The sequence below is a fragment of the Salvelinus fontinalis genome, chromosome 2, assembly GCF_029448725.1.
Source record: "Salvelinus fontinalis isolate EN_2023a chromosome 2, ASM2944872v1, whole genome shotgun sequence".
Lineage (NCBI taxonomy): Eukaryota > Metazoa > Chordata > Actinopteri > Salmoniformes > Salmonidae > Salvelinus > Salvelinus fontinalis.
This window is the reverse complement of record NC_074666.1, coordinates 11681378-11705295: the sequence shown is the minus strand read 5'-3', so window position 1 is coordinate 11705295 and position 23918 is coordinate 11681378. Positions and strand designations below refer to the sequence as shown.

Sequence of the window (23918 nt, the reverse complement as noted above, 5' to 3'; positions counted from 1 at the left end):
GCAGAGGCCAGTCTGAGCCCCCCCCCCCCCCCCCCCCTTTAATGTGCCATGAACAAAACCAGTCATGTCTTCATCAGGTTGTCAAACAATTCACTTCAAAAAGTAGGTTACATTTGCACGTTCATCCAAAACAATTCCAGCATCCGAACAGTGCAATGTGCAGCTGCCAACTTTCCATCAAGTGGCTGAAACCATCTCACCAGAGAAAGCATCCAAGCTAGCGAAACTCTGCCCATCTGTCTTACTATGTGTAGGTCATGTATCTGATGGTGTCTGGCCAAAAAGAGTCCATACAGCATCAGATACACGGGCTACACATACACTATATATTTACATTAACATTTGAGTAATTTAGCAGACAAGTGACTTAAAGTAGTGAGTACATACATTTTCATACTTTGGGGAATTCGCCCGTGGGAATCGAACCCACAACTCTGGCGTTGCAAGCGCCATGCTCTACCAACTGAGCCACACAGGACTATAAATACAAAAGTATGTGATGTTAGTGGTGTAGAAGCAAGGTCACAGAACGGGATCACCGAGTGCTGAAGGGGGTAGCGCGTAAAAATCGTCTGTCCTTGGCTGCTACACCCACTACCAAATTCCAAACTACCTCTGGAAACAATGCCAGCGCAAGAACTGTTTGTAGGGAGCTTCATGGAATGAGTTTACATGGCCAAGCAGCCATACACAAGCCTACGATCACCATGCGCAATACAAAGCGTCAGCTGGAGTGGTGTAAAGCTCGCCGCCATTGGATTCTGGAGCAGTGGAAACGCGTTCTCTGGAGTGGTGAATCATGCTTCATCATCTGGCAGTCCGACGGACGAATCTGGGTTTGGCGGGTGCCAGGAGAACGCTACCTGCCCCAATGCATATTGCCAACTGTAAAGTTTGGTGGAGGGGGAATACTGGTCTGGCATTCTAGACAATTCTGTGCTTCCAACTTTGTGGCAACAGTTTGGGGAAGGCCCTTTCCTGAACTTGACTGGCCTGCAGACCCCTGACCTCAACCCCATCAAACACCTTTGGGATGAATTGGATCGCCGACTGCGAGCCAGGCCTAATCAGTGCCCGACCTCACTAATGCTTGTGGCTGAACGGAAGCAAGTCCCTGCAGCAATGTTCCAATATCTAGTAGAAAGCCTTCCCAGATGAGTGCAAGCTATTATAGCAGCAAAGGGGGAACCAACTCCATATTAATGCCCATGATTTGGGAATGAGATGTTTAACGAGCAGTTGTCCACATAGTGTACATGATCTCTGCCTTGACGATTATCAGCAGCACCTGTCTTTTTACTAAAGGAATGTTAACTTAGGTCATTTTTCTGTTACAATTACATCTTTCTTCTTCTCTTCTCTTCCCTGCCCTGTTCTGAAAGCACCACATTGCTGCAGCTTCATTTCAATGAATGTCAAGTTTGCAATCATATCCGGTAAGGATTCACTGGAGCCAGCCAATCATATCAGCCAGGGGGAAATCTATTCCAGAAAAACACACACACACACACACAGACACACACACACACACACACACACACACACACACACACACACACACACACACACCACCCAACCCCACTCACCATGGACCTGGTTGATCTCAGAGTTTGTTGACAGAATCTCATCAGCTAGTTTCTGAGCAGTGGGCAGCACCTCCGTGTGGTGTACTGTTATCAGGTACTGGACAAATTTCTGCAGCTGGTCTCTGTTCATCTGGAACAGTGTCTCTGAGATGGGCAGGTGCAGTTTGACCTGCTCGGGCTTCCGTACGCGGTACAAGGCAAGTGCTACCACGTGCGCGCAGTAGAAGATGTCCTTGTTGCCACAGCTGCACGTGACCGCGGTGATCTTGCAGCGGTCGAAGCTGACACTCACGCTGCAGACGAGCTCGGATTCCGACGGCGTGGCCGGTTCTGTTACCGTTCCGCTGAGGTGGAACCCTGAGAAAGAAAAGAGGAGAACCATTAGATGATCAGTCAGTCACTCAATCAAGTAGTCAATCAAATTGTATTCATGTAGCCTTATAGTTTTACACAGAAGTCCGTAACAAAGTCATGTTCGGAATATTTAAACACCCCAATGGCATTCATGTTGTTGTCATTAACCTGTGGGTGTGTGGCTCAGCATCCTATACGTGCAGAAGACCCACTGTACCAGCTAGCTACTAGTCAGATTATAATGGTAAGGGGGGAAGGAAGAGAAATAGCAGTCCCTGAAGCGAAGAGAGGGGAACATCGCTCTCTTCTTTCTCTCTCTGGGGAAAAGGTCAAACTGCTGATCTCCAGAGTCCCTCAGTGTGACGAGTGATGCCCTCCTAATGCAATAGAGTTCAGCCGTCACTCACGCACTCATAATCCCCACCCACCTATTTTCTATAAACATGAAATTCTCTGTCTAAGAGGTCACTCATTGGTGATACAGCCCGGAATCGAACCCAGGTCTGTAGTGACACCTCTGGCACTGCGATGCAGTGATTGCTGCGCCACTCAGTCCCTGAAATAGCTACCCGACTAACTTTTTAGCAGTCTTTTGGCTTAAGGAGAAAGGGGAAGTCCAAACAAAGGAATCCATTTTATTGTGTGCTTCCTCAAAGTACACACACAGACACCAGGAGGAGTGGTTCTGCTACCCAGTACTGGAGGCTCTGGATCAGGTTATCCCCACTATGATATGCTAATGTCTCACATTGCTACTTTTCCTGACTGTCTACTGAGAATCCTCTGTGAGTCTGATATTGATGGCTGAAATGGTGTATCTACACAACATGACCAAAAGTATATGGACACCTGCTCGTCAAACATTATTATGGGCATTAATATGGAGTTGGTCCCCCCTTTGCTGCTATTACAGCCTCCACTCTTCTGGGAAGGTTTTCCATTAGATGTGGGAACATTGCTGCAGGGACTGATCTTCCGTTCAGCCACAAGCATTAGTGAGGTCGGACACTGATTAGGCCTGGCTTGCAGTCGGCGATCCAATTCATCCCAAAGGTGTTTGATGGGGTTGAGGTCAGGGCTCTGTGCAGGCCAGTCAAGTTCAGGAAAGGGCCTGAAAGGCTTTCCACTAGATGTGGGAACATTGCTGCAGGGACTGATCTTCCGTTCAGCCACAAGAGCATTAGTGAGGTCGGGCACTGATGTTGGGCGATTAGGCCTGGCTCGCAGTCAGCGTTCCAATTAATCCCAAAGGTGATCGATGGGGTTGAGGTCAGGGGTCTGTGCAGGCCAGTCAAGTTCTTCCACACCGATCGCAACAAACCATTCCAGTATGGACATCGCTTTGTGCATGGGGGCATTGCTTTGTTGAAACAGGAAAGGGCCTTCCCCAAAGTTGGGCCAGAAAGTTGGAAGCACAGAATCGTCTAGAATGTCATTGTTTGATGTAGAGTTGAGATTTCCCTTCACTGGCACTAAGTGGCCTAGCCTGAACCATGAAAAATAGCCCCAGACCATTATTCCTCCTCCACCAAACTTTACAGTTGGCACTATGCATTCGTGCGGGTAGTGTTCTCCTGGCATCCGCCAATCCCAGATTCGTCCTTCAGACTGCCAGATGGTGAAGCATGATTCATCACTCCAGAGAACGCGTTTCCACTGCTCCAGAGTCCAATGAAGGCCAGCTTCACACCACTCCAGTCGACACTTGGTATTGCATTTGGTGATCTTATGCTTGTGTGCAGCTGCTTGGCCACGGAAACCCATTTCATGAAGCTCCCAACGAACAGTTCTTGTGCTGATGTTGCTTCCAGAGACAGTCTGGAACTCGGTAATGAGTTGTTTTTTTACATGCTACATGCTTCAGCTGTCCTGTTCTGTGAGCTTATGTGGCCTACCACTTTGCGGCTGAGCTGTTGTTGCACCTAGACAATTCCACTTCACAATAACAGCACTTACAGTGGATCGGAGAAGCTCTAGCAGGGCAGAAATTTGACGAACTGACTTGTTGGAAAGGTGGCATCCTATGACGGTGCCACGTTGAAAGTCACTGAGCTCTTCAGTAAGGCCATTTCGCTGCCAATGTTTGTCTATGGAGATTAATGGCTGTGTACTCGATTTTATACACCTGTCAGAAACGATGTGGATGAAATAGCCAAATCCACTAATTTGAAGCAGCGGCGTCCACACACACACTGTATATACAAACTGATAAGACCGAACATCCATAGCTTAGCCTGAAAGCCTCAGATGTCCTAGAGTGTGGGTCAAAGGTCAACGTTGCCCTAAATCTTTTAAGGGTTGATGTAAGGCCTGGATCTGGCTAAGCTGATCCTAAAATCAGTGCTTATTAAGCAGTGGACAAATAGTCCTTTGGTCTGAGATTGATTTTATAAGAACTCAATAACTGTCACAGGGGAGGTTTGGCAGACAGCACACACACACACACGTTTCGCGACAGGTTTTTGCTCAATCAGAATACAGGAAACTCACACTCAGACGTCACTAAGACGTGACAAACATAAGACGGGGGAGAGAGAGGGTGAGTGACAAAGAGAGCAGCGAGCTAAAAGACAGAGGTATAGACGAGGGGAGAGAAAGAGGGAGAACCCCCTCCCTTTACTCCTCCATTTCCTTCCTAGCAGTCAGCTGACACAATGACACAGGGGATCACCTTTTACACACACACACACGCTTGCGTAAGTACATCCCCCGGTTGGCAGTTGCTTGCTAATGTACTAGTTCGCACACACACTAACACTGAGGGCACTCCCCTGTATTATATGGCCCACAGCTGAACTACTGACGTCAGAGAAGAGGGAGAGGAAGGGAAAGAGAGAGAGGGAGGAGGGAGAAAGAGAAGGGAGAGGCAGAGAGAATTCCAAAACAGGGGAGGAGACCGCTGGGCTGGTGGGAAGCTTGGAAAGCCCTCAGCTGAGTGTGTGAGGAGATATTTGGCTACGTGCCAGAGCCCTGAGCTCAGCATTCTGCAATGCACTTCCCCTCTTCTGCTCTGTAGCTTGCATAATACTGCTTAGCACTGCACGACAACCAGACTTAACCCTTACTTACCAAAACAACCCTTAACTACCACTACCGACCATAATGATGCCTAGAGCTGAGCGGCTACCAGACTTAACCCTTAACCTCTTAGATGTAATAGCAAAATTGAGATTGCTGCCTAAATAGACATACCCAAAAGTAAATGCTATTCATGTGTAATTGCATGATTTTGACATTCCAAAACTTGGTATATTTGGAAAGATGATATCTGGGAGATTGTGAGGAAATGATCAGAAGATAGGAGTTGCATAGTTCAGAAAACATAAGACCAAGCACACACAAAACAACTTTGTTTTTTATTTATTTTGAAAGTAATCTTTGACTGACAAGTTAAAAGGGAATTATTGAAGCCCAGAGCTGGAAACACAGATGGCTTCCACAACATGTGAACAATATCAGAAAATAAAAATGGGATTGATACACCTAACTAAACTCAGCAAAAAAAGAAATGTCCTCTCACTGTCAACTGTGTTAATTTTCATCAAACTTGCCATATGTAAATATTTGTATGAACATAACAAGATTCAACAACTGAGACAAACTGAACAAGTCCCACGAACATGTGACTAACAGAAACGGACTAATGGGTCAAAATCAAAAGTAACAGTCAGTATCTGGTGTGGCCACCAGCTGCATTAAGTACTGCAGTGCATCTCCTCCTCGTGGACAGCACCAGATTTGCCAGTTCTTGCTGTGAAATGTTACCCCACTCTTCCACCAAGGCACCGGGGGGGAATGGCCCTCGCCCTCACCCTCCGATCCAACACGTCCCAGATGTGCTCAATGGGATTGAGATCCGGGCTATTCACTGGCCATGGCAGAACACTGACATTCCTGTCTTGTAAGAAATCACACACACAACGAGCAGTATGGCTGGTGGCATTGTCATGCTGGAGGGTCATGCCAGGATGAGCCTACAGGAAGGGTGCCACGTGAGAGAGGAGGATGTCTTCCCTGTAACGCACAGCGTTGAGATTGCCTGCAATGCAACAGGCTCAGTCCGACGATCCTGTGACACACCGCCTAAGACCATGACGGACCCTTCACCTCCAAATCAATCCCGCTCCAGAGTACAGGTCTCAGTGTAACGTTCATTCCTTCGACGATAAACACAAATCCGACTACCACCCCTGGTGAGACAAAACCGCGACTCATAAGTGAAGAGCTCTTTTTGCAGTCCTGTCCGGTCCAGCGACGGTGGGTTTGTGCCCATAGGCGACGTTGTTGCCCGTGATGTCTGGTGAGGACCTGTCTTACAACAGACCTACAAGCCCTCAGTCCAGCCTCTCTCAGCCTATTGCGGACAGTGAGCACTGATGGAGGGATTGTGCGTTCCTGGTGTAACTCGGGCAGTTGTTGCTATCCTGTACCTGTCCCGCAGGTGTGATGTTCGGATATACCGATCCTGTGCAGATGTTGTTACACGTGGTCTGCCACTGCGAGGACGATCAGCTGTCCGCCCTGTCTCCTTGTAGCGCTGTCTTAGGCGTCTCACAGTACGGACATTGCAATTTATTGCCCTGGCCACATCTGCAGTCCTCATGCCTCCTTGCAGCATGCCTAGGGAACGTTCACACAGATGAGCAGGGACCCTGGGCATCTTTCTTTTGTGTTTTTCAGAGTCAGTAGAAAGGCCTCTTTAGTGTCCTAAGTTTTCATAAGTGTGACCTTAATTGCCCACCGTCTGTAAGCTGTTAGTGTCCTAACGACCGTTCCACAGGTGCATGTTCATTAATTGTTTATGGTTGTTTGAACAAGCATGGGAAACAGTGTTTAAACCCTTTACAATTAAGATCTGTGAAGTTATTTGGATTTTTACGAATTCTCTTTGAAAGACAGGGTCCTGAAAAATTGACATCTCTTTTTTTTGCTGAGTTTAGAAATGGGCAGAGGTTTTAGTAAACGGTGTCTGGTGTGGTCTCGGGATGTTTCCAAGTGTCCCTAAACCTCTCCAAAGTGGCATAATGTTTGCAAATTAGATAATTCCAGTACTATTACAGTTGAAGTCAGAAGTTTACATACACTTTGGTTGGAGTCATAAAAACTTGTTTTTCAACCACTCCACAAATTTCTTCTTAACAAACGATAGTTTTGGCAAGTCGGTTAGGACATCTAATTTGTGCATGACACAAGTAATTTTTCAAACAATTGTTTACAGACAGATTATTTCACTTTTAATTCACCGAATCACAATTCCAGTGGGTCAGAAGTTTACATACACTAAGTTGACTGTGCCTTTCAACAGCTTGGAAAATTCCAGAAAATTATGTCATGGCTTTAGAAGCTTCTGATAGGCTAATTGACATCATTTGAGTCAATTGGAGGTGTACCTGTGGATGTATTTCAAGGTCTACCTTCAAACTCAGTGCCTCTTTGCTTGACATCATGGGAAAATCAAAGAAATCAGCCAAGACCCCAGAAAAAAAATTGTAGACCTCCACAAGTCTGGTTCATCCCTGGGAGCAATTTCAAAACACCTGAAGGTACCGCATTCATCTGTACAAACAATAGTACACAAGTATAAACACCATGGGACCACGCAGCCGTTATACCGCTCAGGAAGGAGACACGTTCTGTTTCCTAGAGATTAACGTACTTTGGTGCGAAAAGTGGAAATCAATCCCAGAACAACAGCAAAGGACCTTGTGAAGATGCTGGAGGAAACAGGTACAAAAGTATCTATATCCACAGTAAAACGAGTCCTATATCGACATAACCTGAAAAGGCCGCTCACTGCTCTAAAACCGCCATAAAAAAGCCAGACTACGGTTTGCAACTGCACATGGGGACAAAGATCATACTTTTTGGAGAAATGTCCTCTGGTCTGATGAAACAAAAATAGAACTGTTTGGCCATAATGACCATCGTTATGTTTGGAGGAAAAAGCGGGATGCTTGCAAGCCGAAGAACACCATCCCAACCATGAAGCACGGGGGTGTCAGCATCATGTTGTGGGGTGGCTTTGCTGCAGGAGGGACTAGTGAACTTCACAAAATAGATGGCATCATGAGGCAGGAAAATTATGTGGATATATTGAAGCAACATCTCAAGACATCAGTCAGGAAGTTAAAGCTTGGTCGCAAATGGGTCTTCCAAATGGACAATGACCCCAAGTTTACTTACAAAGTTGTGGAAAAATGGCTTAAGGACAACAAAGTCAAGGTATTAGAGTGGCCATCACAAAGCCCTGACCTCAATACCATACAAAATATGTAAGCAGAACTGAAAAAGCATGTGCGAGAGCAAGGAGGCCTACAAACCTGACTCGGTTACACTAGCTCTGTCAGGAGGAATGGGACAAAATTCACCCAACTTATTGTTGGAAGCTTATGGAAGGCTCCCCAAAACATTTGACCCAAGTTAAACAATTTCAAGGCAATGTTACCAAATACTAATTGAGTGTATGTAAACTTCTGACCCACAGGGAATGTGATGAAAGAAATCAAAGCTGAAATAAATCACTCTACTATTATTCTGACATTTCACATTCTTAAAATAAAGTGGTGATCTTAACTGACCTAAGACAGGGAACTTTTACAAGAATTAAAGGTCAGGAATTGTGAAAAACTGAGTTTAAATGTATTTGGCTAAGGTGTATGTAAACTTCAGACCTAAACTGTACATATTTGCAATCCCTAAATGCTATTTGTTCAGTATAAAAACACAATTTCTACATATCAACCACACTCAAACATTGTGGTGGTGTTATGGGGTATCCAGTGTACATTCCAGTGTTCTTTCAACCTATCGAATGTATCTGAATGTAGTAATTGCACTGTTCTTGCACACTGGATATGCCTAAAAGTTATAGTTCACTATAAAAAAAATATTTCAACAATACCAACCTCTCTCAAACAATTTGGTGGTGTTGGGTGACATACAGGGGACATCCAAGTGTTTTCATCATATTTTTCATGTGCAAAGATATGGTCTCTTGGTGGACATTCAATGTTGCCATTAAGTGATACATCATCAGATAACACGCAACAGTCTAGATGTGTTCCTACCAACCTAAGGATTCATTTGATACCCCCCCATGTAGCTAATGTAAACTCACCCCATTGCGTACAAATGTGTGTAACCGCGACTATCAAACGAGGCTACAAAGAAAACTAATGGGACTGTAGCGACTGTGTTGACTTCAAAATCTGAGGTGTGAACTAGGTTTCTATTCAAGAGTTGATCGACATGGTAATGCTCTATAGTATTGGAGAAAAGTTGAAAAAACCTGACCCTCCATTATATCTTGAAGTGTCATGTCGTAAGGCACAGCACGCATAAAGCAACTATTTATGTCTTACAATCTCTCCACCTGGTGTAGCACTTCTCTCATCGTTTAAAAACAAGAAATGGACAGTGACGGGGGTAAGGGGAGATACCTAGTAATTTTTTTCGTCATCATTGCATGCGATCATCATTCTCAAAGCCGCTGTTTACTTCTAAGATCACTTTAGCACCGCCCTAAAAACCCGATTCAAATTCGACACAAACCTTCAAATAGGTATGTAATGACACATTATATAAACTCTTTATAGTGTTTTATTTACATTTTAGAGGCGATAAGGTGATAAGTTGGACAGATCGAGTGAAAAAAGCAATTTTCCCACACGACATCTGTCCTTCTCACTCTCACGCATTAGTTTCGCTTCTTTCCGGGCTCACCCTGCTTTTGCAGATAGGTACTACCGTTCTCATACCAAACTGAATTGAAAATAGAAAATCAAATAGGGTCCCCAAATATGGGGACTTTACATTTATATTTACTTACCAAATCAACCAGACAACCCTTAAGGAAAGTTCTTAGTAGCAAGCTAACTTTTTAGTTTGGATCCAGCGACGCAGTTGGCATCAGTTTGCTGGGACTGCTAGTCTCTATCCAGTGATCCTGCCGACCAAGGACAGGTCTGAGGAACTATTTGGCGTTGCGGCTAGCCTAGCTGCATATCAAACTAGCAGGGCTTGAACGCAGCCCGCGACACGGTTAGCCTTTGTGGCTGGGACCGCGGATTGCCCCAGGTTTGTGGCTGTCTAGATCCCTGCTGTTTGTTGTTTTCAATCTTCCCTGTGACCTACCCTGTCTAGAACTGTGAGGAGTAACAGTGAAACATACGTTGCTAGCTGCAATGACAAAGACCAAAGCCAGCGGGAGTACCGTTGAGGACAGTGGTGTGTCTCTATCACACGTGAAGGGACTTTTAAAAGAGCAAAAGAGTTCTACAAGCAGTTGTTACAACAACAAGAAAATAGCTTCAAGTGTTTTGTCCAAATACTGGTGGAGTCAGTTAATAAAAGAATGGACGACCTGACCAGAGAGGTCCAGCACCTGAAGAACAGTATGCAGTTCTCCCAGGGTCAGCTCGATGAATTGAAACAGGAGAACGGCGAGAGGACAACAATCTGTAAGTCATTGAGAGGACATCAGTTCTGTGTGTGAATCCATGAAGTCTGATTTATCCGTCATTGTTATCTCAAGGGACAATCAAGGCGGAACAACATGTTGTGAACGGAATTGCAGAATCTCAACGTGAGACCTGGACGGAGTCTGAGGACAACTTGAGGGAAATTATCTCTGAAAAATTGAAGATGGACCACAGGGTGATTGAGGACTATCCTGAAGCTGTGCGCCAGAAGAGGAAAGAACTGATCCCAGCCATGAAAGTTGCCAGAGCGCGTGGGGACATTACTTACATCCGTTATGACAGGCTCGGTGTCCACCCTCCCTCCCAGAAGCCTGGAAGGGATGAGAAAGCCAAGCCTATGGGTTTGTAGCTTCTACCCCGCAGCACACACACACACCAATTGATTAATGGACTGCTGAATGTATATTTTTTTCTCTTGCTTGGTTTGCTCTTTTCAGTATAATGCCCATCTCTGGTAAGCTACCCAGGAAAGGGCTGAAAATAGCCCATATTAATATATGTAGCCTTAGAAATAAGGTTCATGAAATCAATCACTTGCTACTGCATTTGATGATACAGCAGTAGCAATACAAGAATATTACATCCATAAAGGAGACAGAAATGCATATGGGGAGGTGCTGCTGTGTGTATATATATATATATATATTCAGAACCATATCCCTGTAATGCTTAGAGAAGATCTTATGTCAAGTGTAATTGAAGTGTTGTGGTTGCAGGTTCACTTGGCACATCTAAAGCCTTTTCTTTTGGGGTGTTGCTATAGGCCACCAAATGTGAACAGTCAGTATCTAAATAATGTGTGTGAAATACTTGATAGTGCATGTGATGTAAACAGAGGTCTACTTTCTTGGGGACCTGAATATTGACTATTTTTCATCAAGCTGTCCGCTCAAGAGGAAGCTTCTTACTGTAACCAGTGCATGTAATCTGGTTCAGGTTATTAATCAACCTACCAGGGTGTTTACAAACACTACAGGAACAAGATCATCCACATGTATAATCACATTTTTACTAATACTGTAAAACTTTGTTCTAAAGCCGTACCCATTGGATGCAGTGATCACAATATTGTGGCTATACCCAGGAAGGACAAAAAGTTCAGACAGTTGGGCTTGAAATAGTGTATAAGATATCATACAAAATATTTAGCTGTGACTCATGTGGATGTTAAAAATATTTATTGGTCTGATGTGATTAATAAGGAGCATCCAGATGCTGCACTTGGTGAATTTATGAAATTGCTTCTTCCAATTACTGATAAACATGCACCTGTTAAGAGTTCTAACAGTCAGTTTATTAAGGCTCCATGGATTGACGAGGAATTGAAAAACTGTATAGTTGAAAGAGATGGGGCAAGAGGAGTGGCTAATAAGTCTGGCTGCACATCTGACTGTCTAACTTGCTGCAAATTGAGAGATTAGATGAATAAACTAAACAAGAAAAAATAAGAAACTGTATTATGAAGCCAAGTTCAATGATATAAAGAACGATGGGGAAAAAACGTGATTACTTTAAATTATAGGCAGAAAGACTAATTCAACTGATCTTTGATCGAATCAGATGGCTTATTCATCACAATCATTTGATGTTGCCAATTATTTGGAAAACCTTAGGCAGGAAATGCCAATGAGCAGTGAGCCATCGTATTCATGCATAAAAATATATAATAATGAAGAAGAAAAGCATTGCAAGTTTGAATTTTGGAAAGTTTGTGTGGGAGAGGTGGACATTATTGTTATCAATCAATAATGATAAACCCCCTGGCATTGACAACTTAGATGGAAAACTACTGAGGATGACTATGGCCACTCCTATCTGTCATATATTTAATCTGAGCCTAGAGGAAAGTCTTGTCCTCGGGCCTGGAGGGAAGCCAAAGTAATTCCGCTACCTAAAAGTGGTAAAGCGGCCTTTACTGGTTCTAACAGCAGACCTATAAACTTGCTGCCAGCTCTTAGCAAACTGTTGGAAAAAATTGTGTTTGACCAAATACAATGCTATTTCTCTGTAAACAAATTAACAACAGACTTTCAGCATGCTTATAGAGAAGGACACTCAGCATGTACTGCACTGACACAAATTACTGATGATTGGTTGAAAGAAATTTAGAATAAGAAGATTATGGGAGCTGTACTGTTAGATTTTAGTGCAGCCTTTGATATTATTGACCATAACCTGTTGGTGAAAAAAAACTTGTTATGGCTTTTCAACCCCTGACATATCATGGATTCAGAGCCATCTATCTAATAGAACTCAAAGGGTTATTTTTAATGGAAGCTTCTCTAATGTCAAACATGTAAAGTGTGGTGTACCGCAGGGCAGCTCTCTAGACTCTCTACTCTTTTCTATTTTTACCAATGACCTGCCACTGAACAAAGCATGTGTGTCCCATGTATGCTGATGATTCAACCATATACGCATCAGCAACCACAGCTAATGAAGTCACTGAAACCCTTAACAAAGAGTTGCAGTCTGTTTTGGAATTGGTGGCCAGTAATAAACTAAAACTAAGAGCATTGTATTTGGTACAAATCATTCCCTAAGTTCTAGACCTCAGCTAAATCTGGTAATGAATGGTGTGGCTGTTGAACAAGTTGAGGAGACTAAATTACTTGGTGTTACCTTAGATCGTAAACTGTCATGGTCTAAACATATAGATTCAATGGTTTTAAAGATGGGGAGAGGTCTGTCCGTAATAAAGAGATTCTCTGCTTTTTTTTACACCACACTCCAAAAAGCAAGTTCTGCAGGCTCTAGTTTAGTCTAATATTGATTATTGTCCAGTTGTGTGGTCCAGTGCTGCAAGGAAAGATCTAGTTAAGCTGCAGCTGGCCCAGAACAGAGTGGCACAACTTGCTCCTCATTGTATGCGCAATGCGCAGACCAGCTGGCTGGTGTGTTCACAGATATATTCAATCTCTCCCTATCCCAGTCTGTTGTCTCCACATGCTTCAAGATGGCACCATTGCCTTCTTGGGTACAGGGACAAAGGTAACTGAACTAAATGACTATCACCCTGTAGCACTCACCTGTCATCATGAAGTGCTTTGAGAGACTAGTCGAGGTTAATTTCACTTACATTTACATACATTTAAGTCATTTAGCAGACGCTCTTATCCAGAGCGACTTACAAGTACATACATTAATACTTTTTTGTACTGGCCCCCCGTGGGAATCGAACCCACAACCCTGGCGTTGCAAGCGCCATGCTCTACCAACTGAGCCACACGGGACTACTTCCACCTTACCTGCCACCCTAGGCCATCTTCAATTTGCATACCGCCCCAATAGATCCACAAACAATGCAATCACCACCACACTGCCCTGTCCCATCTGGACAAGAGGCATACCTATGTAAGAATGCTGTTCATTGACTACAGCTCAGAATTCAACACCATAGTACCCTCCAAGCTCATCATCAAGCTCGAGGCCCTGGGTCTGAACCCCGCCCTTTGCAACTGGATCCTGGACTTCCTTGCGGGTCGTCCCCAGGTGGTGAAACAACACCTCGTTGCTGATCCTCAACACTGGGGCCCCACAAGGGTGCGTGCTCAGCCCCCGCCTGTACTCGCCGTTCACCCATGACTGCGTGGCCAAGCATGCCTCCAACTCAATCATCAAGTTTGCAGACGACACAACAGTAGTAGGCTTGATTACCAACAACGATGAGGCAGCCTTCAGGGAGGAGCTGAGGGCTCTGGGAGTGTGGTGCCAGGAAAATAACCTCTCACTCAATGTAAACAAAACAAAGGAGATGATCATGGACTTCAGGAAACAGCAGAGGGAGCACCCCCCTATCCACATTGGTGGGACCGCAGAGGAGAAGGTGGAAAGCTTCAAGTTCCTTGGCGTACACATCACTGACAAACTGAAATGGTCCACAGACAGTGCGGTGAAGAAGGCGCAACAGCACCTCTTCAACCTCAGGAGGCTAAAGAAATGTGGCTTAAAACCTAAAACCCACAAACTTTTACAGATGCACAATTGAGAGCATTCTGTCGGGCTGTATCACCGCCGGGTACAGCAACTGCACCGTCCACAACCGCAAAGCTCTCTAGAGTGTGGTGCGATCTGCCCAACGCATTACCGGGGACAAACTTCCCGCCCTCCTGGACACCTACAGCACTAAGCCATAGGAATGCCAAAATATCATCAAGGACGTCAACCACCCGAGCCACTGGCTGTTCACCCCACTATCATCCAGAAGGCGAGGTCTGTACAGGTGCACCAAAGCTGGGGCCGAGAGACTGAAAAACAGCTTCTATCTCAAGGCCATCAGACTGCTAAACAGCCATCACTAGCACATCAGGGGCGGCTGCTTATAAACCGATAGGAGTCACTGGCCACTTTTAGAAATGGATCACTAGCCAGTTTAATAATGTTCCGTATCTAGCATTACTCATCTCATATGAATAAACTGCACTCCACACTATCTTAGTAACTTTTAAATTGTGTTTCTATATTGGATCACCCATTTCATATGTATATACTGTAGTGCACTCTATACTACACCACTGACTGTTAAACAGTAATCTCCAGCACATCAGAGGCTGCTGCCTATAGAGATAGATTAGGAATCACTGGCCACTTTAATGTCTCCGTATCATCATTTTTTTTCGCTAAAACGCTAAACACATGTATGTGACCAATAAAATGTGATTTGATTTGTAATCAGAGGGCTGACATTAATACTATGCATGCCAGTCTCTCTTTGCTAAGAGTTGAGGAGAGACTGACTGCATCACTTCTTTTCATAAGAAACATTGATGTGTTGAAAATCCCAAATTGTTTGCATAGTCAACTTACACACAGCTCTGACACACACACACACTCACCAGACATGCCACCAGGGGACTTTTCACAGTCCCCAAATCTAGAACAAATTCAAGAAAGTGTACAGTATTATATAGAGCCATTATTGCATGGAACTCTGTTCCATCTCATATTGCTCAAGTGAACAGCAAACCTGGTTTAAAAAACACAGATGATAAAGCAACACCTCACGGCACAACGCCTCTCCTATTTGACCTAGATAGTTTGTGTGTATGCATTGATATGTAGGCTACATGTGCCTTTACATTTTTTTTTGTGTGTAGTTCTGTCCTTGAGCTCGTCTATTAATGTTCTGTATTATGTCATGTTTCATGTGGACCCCAGGGGTCGGATTCACAAAACATTACTTATGAAAAAAACAGAAGAAGTTTCTTAAGGAACAAAATAGGAAGTTCTTAAGAGTTCGTAAATGCAATTCCTCAAAATGTTCTTAGGAATTTGTAAATATCTTTAAGATCTTCGTAAATATCTTCTTATGTGGCATTGACATTAGTGACGTGCTTGAAACCAATAAATAAACCTGTGACAGGGAAGGTAAAAACATTTTTGAGGTTATTTCGTTATTTTTCACATATTATAGCCATCTGACTAGCTATATCAAAATCAAAAATGCATAAAAGGAGATTGGTGGAGGAAATAGCAGCCAGGAAAAGGTTGATGTTGGGGAGACTTTATAACTGCGGGGTCAGTGCAGAGACCAAAAAGAAAGGCTGGGCGAGAGTGGCCGAGTCGGTCTCTGCTGTCGTGGGTATGGCAAGGGACAGTGACGCCATAAAAAAAGAAGTGGTTCGACATCAAGTCGGCTGCTAAGAAGGGAGCTGAGAGACCATTCATGTGGACCAGCTGGAGGAGAAGGTGTCGTCCATCATAGAGATGGTGGTAGAGGGACTGCGCGGCCAGTAAGTTAGTTGGCTACGTTAACTAGCTAACATGTAAAGACCTTATAGCCAACATTAGCTAACGTTAATGTCGTTAGCTAAGTCAGCCAAGTTCTTCTTTGCAAATTGACGAGATAGCACTAGCTGTTTAACACTTCTAGAATATTGTAATATATTGTTAATTACTAGCTAGCTAGATAATGTGTGTATAATTTGTATTCTTGCTGTATTTAAATATCCGGTAGCCAACTGTGTCAGTAGCGCAAGACAATGTTCATGGTTACAAAAGTATCCATTTATCTCGAGACGAGTTTAGCTGTCCTAACGTTAAAGCATTATTTTCAAGAATCCCATTTATTCTTAACTTTTTTCTTAGGAAGAAACTTAGGAAAACCCTTAAGAACATTTCCAATAACTTTATTGAGGAATAGCAACTTTGCTTAACTTTTTTCTTAAGTCTATAGTTAAGGAAAAAAAATGTCAGTTAAGAAGAAATTTCTTCTTAAAACTTCTTCGGGGTCGGTGTCCCTTCCACGGGACGGTTGAGCTAATGTAGGTTAATAAGATTAGCATGAGGTTGTAAGTAACAAGAACATTTCCCAGGACATAGACATATCTGATATTGTCAGAAAGCTTAAATTCTTGTTAATCTAACTGCACTGTCCAATTTACAGTAGCTATTACATTGAAAGAATACCATGATATTGTTTGAGGAAAGTGTACAATTTTGAACATAGAAAGTTATTAATAAACAAATTAGGCATATTTGGCCAGTCTCGACTCAAAATTTTGAACAGAAATGCAATAGTTCATTTGATCAGTCTAAAACTTTTCACATACACTGGTGCCATCTAGTGGCCAGAATGTATATTGCACTTGGGTTGGAATAGTACATTATGGCCTCTCTTGCATTTCAAAGATGGTACAAAATAAAATACAAAAGAACAGTTGTTTTTTTCTTTGCATTATCTTTTACCAGATTTGTGTTACATTCCTTACACATTTCCACAAACTTCAAAATGTTTGCTTTCAAATGGTACCAAGAATATGCATATCCCTGGTTCGGTGCCTGAGTTACAGGCAGTTAGATTTGGGTATGTCATTTCAGGCGAAAATTTAAAAAAAGGGGCGGATCCTTAAGAGGTTGTTAAGAAGGTTTTGTGAATCCGACCCCAGGAGAGTAGCAGCTGCTATTGCAACAGCTAATGGAGATCCTAATAAAACACAAAAAAATACCAACTACCATTACAGAACATAATACTGCCTAGCAGTGCACGGCAACCAGACTTAACCCTCAACTACCACTACAGACTATATACACACTACCTAGAGCTGCATTAACCCTTAACTGCCTACCACGGCAACTAGGCTTAACTACCATTTTAAAGGGTAGACTGTGATATGACGTAGATTCAGAAAGTAATCAGCATAGTGGGCCAATTTCCGCAACAACTAAGAGCAATGAAGCGCAAGGCTCAACCTCTCTGTTTTGGTCCCGTGACTACCACCCTGGAAGAGCGTAAAGCGAACCCGTGCACATGCGCAGATGCTGTGTGAGACTGTGTAAGAGCAAAGTCTTGCATCTCGCTTGATCTCAATATCTGCGGCGCTGCTCTGAATTAGAAGAATCAATGTTATCACTCCACATACAATGGAGTCAACGGATGATTAACTATAGGTCCAGTAAATGGAAAACTGAGAAGGGCTTTTAGTGGGGCATGATAAGGGTCAGCCCATCATGGCCTGTGAGAGAGCAGTGGCACCCTATGGGGCGGTCTGTAAGGACCCTGTCATGCCAGAGGCTGTCCAGTTGGTTGCCCGTCGAGACGGCTGGCTAGAGGGGCTATTCTGGTTCTCACCGCACTGTGACAAAGACGGCCTTTAACTGTGTAGTTATTAGACAATGGCTAGCTACCCTCCCATTCCTTACCTCTGCCACACAGCCAATAGGAACAGAGCATGCTCTGTAGACAACAACAAGAGGTGTGGGGAGGGTGTGATGGGGAGTGCATGAGGGGGGAACAGGGTGTAGGGTGGAGAGGCGTGTGTCTGTGTGGAGGAGGATGCTCCACAAAGCTCTGAATTGGGTCAGTGAGGATTTGAGTAAAGCAGGCCAATCTGTGTCCCTCTGAAGACGTCTCCTCGTACAGAGCGTCTCCTCACTGTACCAACACACACTCACCAATTAACAGAAGGTTATATCTGACAATGCTGCTGTCGCTACGTGTGGTGCCGTAAAACCAAGGTGCATGAACTGACAAGTTAAACCTTTCAACTCAGAGCTGCCGTCATCCCGTATACGCAATGAAAATGTCAGATTTTGTAATTGATGAGTGCCTAATGCAGTGGCTGTACAGTAACATGCTATACGTTACGTCAGAGCTCAGGTTCTGCGCTATACAGTGCTGTATTGGTTTTGACTGACAGTCGTTCTGAACTTGAGGACCGCGCGCCACAAGAAGATGCCCCCATTCCTCCAGCTAAATTGGGCTACTTTTGCACATTTGTTGTTCTCGAAGTGAGGACAATGCTTTAAATCATGAGGAGTTGATGTGTTCTGAAAGATGAGATTTGTATTTATTATGAATCCCCATTAGTTTCTGCCAAGGCAGCAGCTACTCTTCCTGGGGTCCAGCAAAATGAAGGCAGTTTATATAATTTTAAAACATTACAATACATTCACAGATTTCACAACACACTGTGTGCCCTCAGGCCCCTAATCCACCACATATATACAGTACTAAATCCATGTGTATGTATAGTGTGTATGTTATCCTGTGTGTGTGCGTGCATGTGTCTGTGCCAATGTTTGTGTTGCTTCACAGTCCCCACTGTTCCATAAAGTGTTTTTTTAATCTGTTTTTTAAATCTAATTTTACTGATTGCGTCAGTTACTTGATGTGGAATGGAGTTCCATGTAGTCATGGCTCTATGTAGTACTGTCCGCCTCCCATAGTCTGTTCTGGACTTGGGGACTGTGAAGAGACCTCGTGCCATGTCTTGTAGGGTATACATGGGTGTCTGAGCTGTGTGCCAGTAGTTCAAACACACAGATCTGATGTTGAGGAGTATAATAAATATCACTTTGAGGTCATACAAGCAAACCACACACCCATGAGTCTAAACGTGCACTTCACATTTCCATTTCCAGTGTCAACGTTTATTATCTCCACATTGGCAGTAGAATAAAGCTTTCAAATGATGCCCACCTGACACAAATTGTGATTTATAATGGAACTTTTTTGGATTGCGTAAACAGCAACAGTAATTGTGTGATTCTGGGGACGCAAGGCTGTGTTCCAAACAAAAAACTACAAGTGTGTTTGTTTCAGTTCCTCAATGGCAAAGCTAAGAGAGCTCAAAAAAAGCACCTTATCATTGAAGGCTCTTTCCTTGAGTCATAAAGGTGCATTAACATGACGTAGGAACTGTACACAGTTGGAAAAAGTGTGTGACCACTTGGAGACACCAGTTAGATCTCACACTCAATCCCTTCTAATAGTTTCTCCTCATCTTGCACCTTCTCCAAATATTAGTATCATGTCACTGAACGTATCCAGAGTATTCTCACTTTTCATTATCAATAAATGCTGTGTAAAGTAAATGTAAAACGCACATCAAATCAACAGTGTAATGTTTGGATTCAGCCTTGTGTCAGGTGACCTGTTGTGTCCTCACTGTTTGGTCTGATAATTTCCCCATAATGTCCAAAGTGTAATCTTTTAATTGCTATCATGGTCATGCATATGATTTGTATAGTTCTTCTGTTAGAAACATTTCAATTTGGCCATTTCCACAATGTAAGAGGTTCCCATGTGGCTCAGTTGGTAGAGCATGGCACTTGCAACGCCAGGGTTGTGGGTTCGATTCCCCCAGAGACCAGTACAAACATATATGCACTCACTACTATAAGTTGCTCTGGATAGGAGTGTCTGCTAAATGACTCAAATGTAAATGTAAGGGGTTACTGACTACAATTCATTGGCCTATTCAATAACTATAAGGATCATTTCTTCTTGAATTTCAATGTATATGTTTTCCTTTACACCACTAAAGCCAGTAGCAGACTGCATACCTCAGAAGAAGAGATTTTTTCCAAACAGACCCTGCAGCTCTGTCTGAAAACAACATGAATTGACCTCAGGAAAAATGAGGAGACACCCTATACAACAAGAGACTTCAAACCCACACATCAATGGTTTATAACTACCTCAGAAAAGGAGAGACCTTGGAAAAAGGAGAGAAAGAAAGGTCCTTAACAGTGGAGGAGGTTTAAAGAGTCTGGCAGCTCAGACTGGACACTATTGTAGCTGTGTATTTTATGGCGTCCATTTCACTGGCCACAAAAGGGGCCGTGTGTGTGTGCTGTCACACGTTAAGTTAGCTGGTGTAGGCCACTCTCTTTTTCTCTGTTTATGGCCTCCAACAGTGACACATAGTCACACACGCACACGGGTCCACCAATCCACAAAAATGTACTATGCATTGGAGCACGTCTACTTATTTAGTTTCTTTCTTGTTTTGGCTGTATTTTTCTCCATCTTGTATTTCAGTTGAAGTATTCAGAGCAGTCACTGCATTGCAAACAGCACTCATCCCTTTCCTATGCTCACTGACTTAAGACTTAAACAGAAAAGGGGATGGCGTTTAAAAAGACACTTTAGGGAGGGAGAGAGGGACAGACGGAAAGGGATGAACAGATTTTACAGACAGTACAGAAAGAGCGAATCTGGCTGCTTTTAAGTGAGAGGGGACACACAGACAATCATAGTACACTATAGTTATCTCAGAGGGGTAAGTTGCTGTTCTATTTTTATTGATCATTGGTAGCAGTTAAGTAGCAATTAGTTGTACTTCTATAACAAACAATTGTATTTATTTCTCATAAGTGTGTGGAAAAATCAAGGAAAAGTGAAAAGGACAGAGAGGGCAAGGGGGAGAGATGAAGAGTTGATTATGATCCACAGCTAACTAACACTTTCCCTCTCCTAAGAACAGCACAACACTGTAACCCAGATCTGTCACACACATACACACTGACTACACTGATTACCAGTCCAACTCCTGGAAACAAAGACCAGCTGAGAAATTAAACTGTCAGAGTATCAGGTGGAGGAGGGAAAATAAAAATGGCTGGCATTACATTTGTTCTCGTTTTAATTTCAGTAGCGTTCCCTGACGTATACTGTCCCAAATCATTTATTTAGCCTCACACACACACACACACACTGCTGGGAGCACAAATAGTTATCTTTCCCAAAGGTCTCTCGTTCCCACCACTCAGATAAACAACTCCAGACAACAGATCCATTCTGCTGGTGTTGGCAGAGGGAGCATGTTAAAGAAACTAAACTATGTACACAGTTTCAAACTATAACAGATGAATGGCACCTCAGAACAACAGTGTGACCAAACTGTGCTACACAGCCAGGAGGTTTCAATGAGGCTGGGAAACATTTACTCAACAAGGATAGATACCATTCATTACTGAAAATGATGGAATTACATAAAGGTGTGAGAGAGAGAGAGACAGAGACACAGAGAGATGGGGAAAGGATCCAGCTCTGGGTTCTATTACAGAGATGTGTTTGCTAAACCCCTCCAGTGTTGAGCTGTGGAACATGATGGAGCTCCCACAGCCTCTCACAGCAGAGCAGCCTTCCAGTGTTGAGCTGTGGAACATGATGGAGCTCCCACAGCCTCTCACAGCAGAGCAGCCTTCCAGTGTTGAGCTGTGGAACATGATGGAGCTCCCACAGCCTCTCACAGCAGAGCAGCCTTCCAGTGTTGAGCTGTGGAACATGATGGAGCTCCCACAGCCTCTCACAGCAGAGCAGCCTTCCAGTGTTGAGCTGTGGAACATGATGGAGCTCCCACAGCCTCTCACAGCAGAGCAGCCTTCCAGTGTTGAGCTGTGGAACATGATGGAGCTCCCACAGCCTCTCACAGCAGAGCAGCCTTCCAGTGTTGAGCTGTGGAACATGATGGAGCTCCCACAGCCTCTCACAGCAGAGCAGCCTTCCAGTGTTGAGCTGTGGAACATGATGGAGCTCCCACAGCCTCTCACAGCAGAGCAGCCTTCCAGTGTTGAGCTGTGGAACATGATGGAGCTCCCACAGCCTCTCACAGCAGAGCAGCCCTCCAGTGTTGAGCTGTGGAACATGATGGAGCTCCCACAGCCTCTCACAGCAGAGCAGCCCTCCAGTGTTGAGCTGTGGAACATGATGGAGCTCCCACAGCCTCTCACAGCAGAGCAGCCTTCCAGTGTTGAGCTGTGGAACATGATGGAGCTCCCACAGCCTCTCACAGCAGAGCAGCCTTCCAGTGAGCCAAGTTTGGACAGCTGTTATAATGGCCAGCTGCAGAGCGGTGTGTGTTACCGTCCATAACCTCTGGTTCCGTCCTAATGTTTAAAAAGAGAGTAACACACAAACACACACACACCTGCTGCACTGCATTTGGAGGAGGGGGGCACCCACATGACCGTTAATGTTTCAACTCCAACAGTTGCACATAAACAGCCTGGAGAATCCATCCCAGTGTATGTGACAAGGGCAGCACGTGGTCTTCTACCACCTGTCAGTTGAAACAGCACCTTTCCCTTGCCCCGTCACGTACTTCTACCATGCAAGCTCACACATGCTTACTTCAGTGTTAGGGTCTAGCCTCTTCCTCCTCTTTGTGCAACATTACACCAACATCCTGCTTCTGACTAGTAGGGTCCTGTTGTAGCAGAAACCCCCAACCCTAACTAACCCAGCAGGAAATTAATGAGTAACTGATTAATGGCAATGACACACTCTTACCCACAAACATCACACACCGTATGCCATGGTACACGACAGAGAGCGGTAGTAACACTCCTTCTGACTCAGACTGCTGGTGTGTGTAAGTTAGTGTGTGAAATTGTAAGAGTCTTAGTGTGGGGGTGGGCGTTACTGATAACTGAGGGAGTTGATGTACAGTAATGTTCAGTGGAACAATAACTGCCAGTCAGTTAGATGACATTATAACAGACAGCAGACGTGGAAATCCTTTATGGCTTTTGAGTGTGACTAAGAATAACCGCTTCAACTGTGTGTGTTTGTCAGGGCCATAGGCTACAGCCCTGCTTGTCTGTTCTGTAAATCAGCAGACCAGCTCAGCACTCCCTCTCCTCGCTGCTTCACTCAGCACACGCACCTACTGATACGCTTGCCCCTCTGCTTGCACCTCCCTGACTCTCTGAACTTTCCCCTACTCTCCATTTCCCTCCCCCTCACCCTGTACCAGTGAACCAGTTTCCCTTCAGGCTGGTCTGGTTTTCTCTGCTTCATTCGTTCCGTTGTATTTGGCCATCACACACACACACACACACACACACACACACACACACACACACACACACACACACACACACACACACACACACAGACACACACAGAGTACGCGTTCACACAAAACACACAGGAAAGCCAGGTAGGGCATGTGTGAGCCTGTGTAGGACCCAGAGGGGGTGTGTGTGTTAGTAGTCTGGCTGCTATGGTAACCAGAGGGGCCCACTAAAGCTCCTAATCTCTAATTTGTCCGTCATTAGTCAGACACAGAGAGGGAGGAGAGAAAGAGAGAGAACAGGAGAGAGAGCAGGATAGGGGAGAGGGAGAGAGAGCAGGATAGGGGAGCGGGAGAGAGAGAGAGAGAAGAGGAGAGAGAGCAGGATAGGGGAGAGGTAGAGAGAGCAGGATAGGGGAGAGGGAGAGAGAGCAGGATAGGGGAGCGGGAGAGAGAGAGAGAGAAGAGGAGAGAGA

The 23918-nt window shown here is 44.3% G+C and overlaps 1 protein-coding gene across 1 annotated transcript in view; it reads right to left on the bottom strand.

Annotated features, from left to right (window-relative positions):
- LOC129811948 (zinc finger SWIM domain-containing protein 6-like) overlaps window positions 1-23918 on the bottom strand; it is a 66815-nt gene that overhangs the window by 33902 nt on the left and 8995 nt on the right. The window contains exon 2 of the mRNA XM_055863743.1: window positions 1587-1943. Coding sequence (XP_055719718.1) covers window positions 1587-1943 — 357 coding nt within the window. The remainder of the gene's footprint in view (window positions 1-1586; window positions 1944-23918) is intronic.